Source organism: Anser anser (assembly GCF_964211835.1).
Source record: "Anser anser genome assembly, chromosome: 26".
Taxonomy (NCBI): Eukaryota; Metazoa; Chordata; class Aves; order Anseriformes; family Anatidae; genus Anser; species Anser anser.
In genome coordinates this window covers 2,470,756-2,479,124 of record NC_139747.1, presented here as the reverse complement: position 1 = coordinate 2,479,124, position 8,369 = coordinate 2,470,756, and the positions used below count along the sequence as shown (strand labels likewise).

General features: G+C 65.1%; 1 protein-coding gene across 1 annotated transcript; it reads left to right on the top strand.

The window, feature by feature from the left end:
* Positions 1 to 1,454: 1,454 nt before the first annotated feature.
* On the top strand, positions 1,455 to 6,042 carry EGR3 (early growth response 3). Its single transcript, XM_083811685.1, has 2 exons — positions 1,455 to 2,540; positions 3,620 to 6,042. Exons 1-2 carry the CDS (start codon positions 2,387 to 2,389, stop codon positions 4,660 to 4,662), a joined length of 1,197 nt encoding a protein of 398 aa, XP_083667811.1. The 5' UTR covers positions 1,455 to 2,386; the 3' UTR covers positions 4,663 to 6,042.
* Positions 6,043 to 8,369: the final 2,327 nt, after the last annotated feature.

Genomic DNA, 8,369 nt, shown 5'->3' with positions numbered 1-8,369 from the left:
CAAAGGGGTAGGGGGCTCTCCATAAAGGGGGGGGGGCTCTGCAAAGGGGGGGGGGGCTCTACAAGTGGTGAGGTGGCTTCTAATGAAAGCAGGGTCCTGCAAGAAACGGGTGTCACTGTGTTATATGGGGGGGGGGCTTCAATGGATGGGGGGGCGTTCAACGGATGGGGGGGTTCAACCGATGGGGGGGGGTTCAACGGATGGGGGGGGTTCAACGGATGGGGGGGGGGGCTCAATGGCTTTGGGGCCCTTCCATGGCATTAACTGCAGGGCCCTGCACAAAACGGAGCACGCGTGACCCCCCCCAACCCCCCCCCCCGATATCAAACCCTGCCGGCACCTCCGGGTGCGAGCTCAGGGGCAGCAGCAGGGGCAGCCTCCTGCCCCCCCCCCCCCCCCGTGCCCCCCCCCTCCCCGGCTGGGTCCCCCCCCTCGAGCTGCTGCAGCTCTCCCCGCAGCTCCCATGGCCGAGCCGGCCCTGCAAGGAGTTGGGCAAGCGGAGCTCTTGCAACACAGCATTTTTCCATACGTTCGCTGTATAACTCGGAGGGTTTTTTTTTTCTTTTTTTTTTTTTTTCGGGGGGGGGTTGTTTTTTTGTTTTCCCAGATAGCATCGGTTGGCACACTTCGCACGAAACCGCCTAATTACCGACGCCTTGGAAGTGCCAAACTTTTCAAAGCCGGGGGGGGGGGGGGGGGCGGGGGGGGGGAAGAGAGGCGAGGTTAAAAATCGCAGGCGACCAACAAGTGTTACCTGTTCGCGAGCTGCCGGGGCGCTGCTCCCCCCCCCCCCCGGGGGACCCGGGGAGGATGGGGAGGGGGCAGCTCGGTGCTGCCCCTCGCCCCCCATCACCCCGGGGGGGGAGCTCCGGGGACCCCCACTGCCCCCCCCCCCCCCCCATTCTGCCCTTCCCACCCCGTGGGGTTCCCCTGCGCGCCCCCCGGCCCGGTTCACTTTTGGGATGGGTCTGGGGGCGCTTCCTCCCCCCGGCCCCCCAGTACAGCGGAGCCCCAGGCTCCGAGCATCATCGGCGGGGCGATGGGCACCGCACAGCTCCCGGGGCTGCCCGGTACCCGGGAGAAAGGTGCCCGGTGCGGGGTCCACGGTGCCCGGTTCCCGGTGGAGGGTGCCCGGTTCCCGGTACACGGTGCCCGGTTCCTGGTCCGTGATGCCCGGTGCGTGATGCCTGGGGAAAGATGCACGGTGCCCGGTGCAGGATGCCCGGTGCCCGGTGCAAGGTGCTCGGTGCATGCTTCCCGGTGCCCGGTGCAGGACGCCCGGTGCCTTATGCCCGGTGCCCGGTGCAGGATGCCCTGTAAAGGACATCCGATGCCCGGTGCCCGGTGCATGATGCCCGGTGCCCGGTTCCCCGTGCCCAGTGTATGATGTCTGGTGCCCGGTTCCCGGTGCATGATGCCCGGTGCCCGGTGCCCGGTTCCCCGTGCCCAGTGTATGATGTCTGGTGCCCGGTTCCCGGTGCATGATGCCCGGTGCCCGGTCCCCGATGCCCGGTGCAGGACGCCCGGTGCATGATGCCCGGTGCCCGGTGTATGGTTCCCGGAGCCCGGTGCATTATGCCCGGTGCGTGATGCCCGGTGCCCGGTGCATGACGCCCGGTGCCCGGTTCTCCGTGCCCGCTGCGGGACACCCGGTGTCCGGTTTCCGGTGCCCGGTGCGTGATGCCCGGTGCCCGGTGCATTGTGCCCGGTGCACGATGCCCGGTCCAGGATGCCCGAAGCCCGGTTCCCGGTGCCTTGTGCACGATGCCCGGTGCGGGACACCCGGTGCCCGGTGCGGGACACCCGGTGCCCGCTGCCCTGTGCCCGGTACCCGGTGCCCGGTGCCCGCTTCCCGCTGCCGCCAGCCCGTTCCCCGCCGCGCGCCGGCCCCGCTTCCTGCTTTCTAATGTTCCATTGTGCGGAGCTTCCATTGTGACGTCTCGGCCTCGGCGCGGCTTTGTCTGTCCATATATGGGCAGCTACGTCACGGAGCGCTCCCGCCGCCCGGATAAATGGGCTGAGGAGTCCCCGGCGGAGCAGTCGAGCAGCAGCGAGGAACCCGCGAGCGGGGCCGGGAGCGGAGCAAAGCGAGGAGCGAGCGGAGGGGTTAAAAATCCGCCCACGGCCGCAGCTGCCCACCGGATCGCCCCCTCCCCTCGAGGAAACACCGGCGGGGACCCCCCCCCCCCTCAACCGGGACCACCCCCCCCGGCCCACGCCCCCCCCCCCCCCTCGCCCCCCAATTTCGCAGCCTCCCCCCCCCCCCCCCCCCGCCCCAACTTTCCTCCCTTTGCATGCTCGCCCTCGCCCGGATTTGCCACTCGGATGTTGTCGCCTCCGGAGCGGAGCTCGGAGCCGCGGTGAGCCTGCCTTTTCCTCCAGTGCTATGACAGGCAAACTACTGGAGAAGCTGCCGGGGACCATGAACACTTTGCTGAACCAATTGCCTGACAATCTGTACCCGGAGGAGATCCCCAACTCTTTGAACATCTTCTCCGGCAGCAGCGACTCGGTGGCTCACTACAACCAGATGGCTGCAGGTAAAGGGGGAAGGCAGGCGGGGGAGGCGGTGGGGCGAGGAGGAGGAGGAGGAGGAGGAGGAGGAGGAGGAGGACGCCGTGTGCGGGCTGGCATGGAGCCTCGGAGGGAAGGGGAAGCGCCGGGGCTGGGGAGCGGCCCCCCCAACCCCCCCCCCCGCGCCCACCCACCCCTTTCCTCGCCCCGGCTCCGCGCGATCGCTGCCTCCCCTGCCGCAGGGCTCCGCGCAGCGCTGCCGCCGAGCCGCCGCCGCAGGTACGGGGACAGCGGCCGGGCTCCGGCTCCGGGGGGAGGATGGAAGGGGGGGGGGGGGGGGAACGCGGCCGGCAGGAACCCCCCCCTCCCGGCCGCTGGAGCCCACCCCCCGGCCCCGCTGGCGGAGCGGGACCCCCCCCCCCTCGCGGACACGCGTGGCCGTGCCGTGGGGTCCCCCCTCGGAGCGCCTTGGGGGCGAGGTGGGGGCGCCCGGGGGGGGCCCGCAAGGTGAGAGGCAGCGAGGGGGGGGAGCCCCCCCCCCCCCCGGATCACCCCGCCGCCTCCGGGCGCCGGGGCCGTGCCGAGCCGAGCCGAGCCGGGCTGAAAGTCGCTCGCGTTCCTCCTTGCGCGGGGCCAAGTTGGTAACGGCGTCGGTGCCCCCCCCACCCCATCGGGAGGGGGGTGCTCCGCGGAGTGCCCGGCGCTGTCGGCGGGGAGGATGCCCGGGGCTGCCGGGGTGGGAGCCTACCTGTAGCCGCAGGTACCTCCCCTCCTTCCCCCGGCCCCCCCCCCCCCCGCCAGCGCCGGGGGGGCGGCCCCCGGCAGCCCGGAGCCGCGGGGGGGGGGCGGCGGGGGCGGCCGCCCGGCTCCGTTCCCCGGGACCCTCCGCAGCGAGCGCCGCAGCGCACGGAGAGCCGAGCCGCCGCCGCGCCGGTTGCCCTGGAGAGGTGGGGGGGGGGGGAGGAAGAGCGAGGAAGAAGAGGGTGGGGGGCGACCCGCAGAGCTGGGGGGGCTTAGGGGGGCTCGGCTCGCCGCATCCCCGCTCCCCAGCACCGCTGCGGCCCGCCCGGCTCACCGTGCCCCGCTTCTCTCCCCCGCTCTGCAGATAATGTTATGGACATTGGCTTAGCGAACGAAAAAGCCAGCCAGGAATTGTCCTATTCGGGGACTTTTCAGCCCGCCCCGGGCAACAAGACTGTGACCTACCTGGGGAAATTCGCCTTCGACTCGCCCTCCAACTGGTGCCAGGACAACATCATCAGCCTGATGAGCGCCGGCATCCTGGGGGTGCCGCCGTCCTCGGGCGCGCTCACCAGCACGCAGAGCTCGGCGGGCAGCATGGGGCCGCCGCAGGGCGACGTGGACCAGATGTACCCCGCGCTGCCGCCCTACTCCTCCTGCAGTGACCTCTACCCGGAGCCCGTCTCCTTCCACGACCCCCAGAGCAACCCCGGCCTCACCTACTCCCCCCAGGATTACCAGGCGGCCAAGCCCGCCTTGGACAGCAACCTCTTCCCCATGATCCCAGACTATAACCTCTACCACCACCCCAACGACATGGGCACCATCACGGAGCACAAACCCTTCCAGAGCTTGGACCCCATCCGCGTCAACCCGCCCCCCATCACCCCGCTGGAGACCATCAAGGCCTTCAAGGACAAGCAGATCCACCCGGGCTTCGGGGGGCTGCCGCAGCCGCCGCTCACCCTCAAACCCATCCGGCCCCGCAAGTACCCCAACCGGCCCAGCAAGACGCCGCTCCACGAGCGGCCCCACGCCTGCCCCGCCGAGGGCTGCGACCGCCGCTTCTCCCGCTCCGACGAGCTCACCCGCCACCTCCGCATCCACACGGGCCACAAGCCCTTCCAGTGCCGCATCTGCATGCGGAGCTTCAGCCGCAGCGACCACCTCACCACCCACATCCGCACCCACACCGGCGAGAAGCCCTTCGCCTGCGAGTTCTGCGGCCGCAAGTTCGCCCGCTCCGACGAGCGCAAGCGGCACGCCAAGATCCACCTCAAGCAGAAGGAGAAGAAGGCCGAGAAGGGCTCGGCCGGGCCGCCCCCCGCCGCGCCCCCCACCGCCGCCGCCGCCGCCACCACCTCGCCCCCCGTCGCCCTCGCCCCCGCCGTCACCACGTGCGCCTGAGGCACGGCGCGGTGACACCCTTTGCACTGGTGCCGGATGGATCAGGGCTTCGCCGGCGTCCCGCTTGCCCCCGTGCCCCTGTCCCTGCCATCGGGATGCTTGCCCGGACCCCCCGTGGGCCGGATCTGACGGATCCTGCACCCAGGCTGCCCGGGGTCCTGCTCCGGATCCGAGCCCACCACCCGGCTCCGAGCCTCTCGGGAGCACGGTGGCCGCGCTCCCGGTGCCCGCGCCCGCTCAGCCCCGAGACCCGCAGCCGGGCTGCCCCCGGGGGTCGGCACCGCACGGATCCCACCCGCTGGGAGCCAGCCCAGCAAGGCCCGGCGAGCGGCGCCATGGCACCCTTGGGTGCCCGGGCAGCCAGCCCCGGCAGGGTCCTGCCCCCACGCGTGCTTTTCCCACCCGAGCCCCCGGCTCGGCGGCGGAGGTAAGCGGGCTGCAGCGGCGGGGGGCGAGCTCCCGGGCGCTGGGCGGCTGCTGCTGGGCTGGCGAGAAGGTGCTGGGGGCGGCACGGAGCTGTCCCGGCAGCAGCTTGTTCCTTTTCTTTTCCTTTTTTTTTTTTTTTTTTTTCTCTCCAGCAGAAGGGAAATTCTTTACAGAAATGCAGAAAAAAACAAAACAAAACAAACCAGTATTTTGCTGAATACTTTTTATAATGTGAGATATTTTTATTTTATTTTATTTGGTCACTTTAAAACAAACCAACTACGGAGGAGAAGAATCAATTAGTCCTCTATTTTATTTTATTTTTTTTTTCCTTTCTCCTTCTGGTATGTGCATGTCATTGCATGACTGCTCTGATTTTTTTCTTCTTTTGTTTTAATAAAACTGTGCTCAGACATTTAAGCTAAACTAAGCAAAAATAATAATGACTTAAAAAAATCTTTGTTGCCAAAAGGTCGTGCTATCCAGGTTTGATGTCTGCATGTGAAAAAAAAAATTAAAAACCTACAAAAAATAAAGAGAAGAGAAAGAATGCAGTCTAATTTATGTGAACTGAAAGGAACAAAAAACACAATCAGGTTTAACCACACAAACCTAAGGGAATGATATTTTTTGAAAGACTTTTGTATAAAGTTGAGTACTTAGAGAAAAAAAAAATCATACCAGATGTAATATATTTTGTGGATGTTTTTATTTCTTGGATTTATAGTACCTTATACTAAGGTTAAAAAAATTATGCTTGATATTGTGAAAAGGTGATAATTTTCACACACATTTCATTTGCTCATTTGTCATGTTGTAATGCAAATATGATAGTTAATGCATACAGCATTTTTAAGGGAAAAATCAGAAATATTGAACTGATGTATTGTTGTACCATTTGCACTGTGAGCAAATGCTAATGCAGTAAATATATTGTGTTTGCTGACAATCAAATTCTGTAGTAAATATCTTTATTTTACCTTGCTTAAAAATATCTATATTGGTTTGGAGGAAAAAAAAAAAAAGTCTCTAATATGTAAGGAGAATGTTAAAATGGCTTGCTTGAAATGTGTAGGATGGTAGGCGTTGTGCCTCTTTACAGATGACTTTGAAATCTGTTTGTACATTTTCTAGTGCTGTATTTTATTATTTTATTTTTTTTTTTTTGGTATGGTTTTTAAAAATAACCCAACCTTTTCTCAGTCCCCTCTCCTTCAGTTCTGTTCGCAGGACACCCCGGCGGCAGCAGCAGCGGCGGCGCTTCGGACCCCGACGGCGACCGGCTCCGTCCCCGCGCCCCCTCCCCGGCCGCTCGGGGACATCCGAGCCCCCAGACCCACGCCACCGCCGCCTCCTCCTCCTCCTCTTCCTCCTCGACCCATCTCCTCCGGCTCCGTCCCCGCGTGGTTTTTCCACCCGTGGGCCGCCCTCGGTCCCCGCAGCGGGCGCTCGCCGTCGGCTTTGACCCCGGCACCATTTTGCAGCCGGATTTAGGGATCGGTTGCGTCCGCTGGATAAGGGCTGGGGAAAAGAGGATCTAGGGGGGGGGTTCAGCCCTTAATGCCCCCCCCCGCCGCCTCTCGCCGGCCAAACTGCTGCAGGTACGGAGCGGAGAGGGATTTTTCTTCGTGCTGCGAGCTGGCTGGGTCACCCCCCGTTAAAAATAACCCGTGGATTTTGGATACGGCGCCTGTAGGGGCAAGAGGGAAAAGTGGGAGACGCAACGGGACGAGGCGGGGTGCTGGGTGCCCCCCCCCCCCCCCGGGGCGCTGGCAGCACCGTGGTCATCCTCGGTGGTCCCCACGTGTGGTGGGACGCGGGGATATGGAAAACGCCGCCCGATTTCCCTTCTTTGGCCTTGATTTGCATCCGCAGACGGGCCCCGGAGGAGCTGCGCCCGCCAGGCCGGGGCGGCTCTTCCAGTCGCTGCCGTTTTCGGAGCCTTTAATTTCGGGGAGACACCCGGGGCTGGGCCTTGGGGTGGCTCCTGGTGACTCAGGGGAGGCCTGGCCGGGCCTTCCCAATGGGGAAGGGACCTCGGGGCCGGCGGGGAACCGGCTTCGGGGCCCCCGGGCGCTCTGTGGGGCCGGATCCTGCGTCCCCAGGGGGTCATTTCCAGCGTGGTTCGGCTCTGGGTGACCGCGGAGAGGTGTGAGCACGGGGACATCAGGCCGGGGCCGAGAGGGGGCACCCTTGGGTGCCAGCACCGTGGTGGCCCCCAGCCTTTGTGGCGTTGCTTTTGGAGCTTTTTCGGTGCTGAAAAAGGGCCGGGCCTGCGCTCCCAGCCCCGACCCCAACGGGATGTCGTGGTCCCGGCGGCCGGGGAGCGCGGCCCCGTCGCTGCCCCGCTCGTGTCCTCCCCCCGGCGGGACCCGTCAAGGTGAGGAGCACCCTTGGGTGGCGAAACGTGTGGCGTGCGTGCAGCACCTTGCACGAAAATGTTGGTTGCTACGGAAACACGGCACTTTCCATCCCCGTTCTGGGCTATCTGTGTTCTGGGGAGGAGGGAAGGGCTTGCCAGTCACGTCGACACAAGTTGCTGCCTTCTTCCCCTGCTCCGCCGCGGCCCCGGCCTCCCGAGGAGGCCGCCGACACCTCGCTGCTCTCCGCCGAGGGTCTTCGGGGCTCTGCAAGGTGCCGCCGAAAGCCGGGAGCCCTCCGCGGGACGGGAATTGCTTCTTGAGGAGGAGCACCGGGAGCCGAGGCCCCTTCCCCGAGGCTGGAGGACGCGTGTCCAGGAGCGTTCGGAGCTCTCGATGCCACAGGTGGCGGTGGGATCCCTCTCGGGTCTTCTCGGCCTCCAGCCCGGCCTCTCCTGCTGCCTCGACGGCAGAACCGCCGAGGCAAATCTTCTCGAGAAGGCGCTCGGGTCGTTTCCGGATCTCCTGCCCCTCTTGGTGCCGTGTGGATCTGTCCTCCCTTCTCTTCCCGGCCCTTTCCAGCCTCCACGTTGAGAGAAAAAAGGACGGGGAAGGAGTCGCCTCCCTGAAACGTGCCCAGAGCGACCACACCAAGAGCAGGGACTTAGCGAAGGTGGCGAAGGGAAGGCGCTCCCCAAAACTCCTGCCAGGGCACCCCGCTCCCCGACACGTGCGGGGAGCCACGGGGCGCTTGTCCCAGCCTCTGCCCTTCGTGTCGCCTCCCTGCCAGCACCCCGAACCTAATTGCTCCCACGCCACGCCGCGCACACCTCTCCCGGGGGGCTCTTCCCCACCCTTCGTCCCCAAATCCTTCCCAAACCTCCCCCCCTTTTCCTTGGTCGTCCCCCCCCCGAGGACGAT

Bases quoted from the DNA above. Each gene is read 5' to 3' on its own strand.
- EGR3 (XM_083811685.1), top strand. From the start codon at position 2,387: ATGACAGGCAAACTACTGGAGAAGCTGCCGGGGACCATGAACACTTTG. The intron at 2,541-3,619 runs GTAAAGGGGGAA...CCCGCTCTGCAG, and splicing joins CTACAACCAGATGGCTGCAG to ATAATGTTATGGACATTGGC.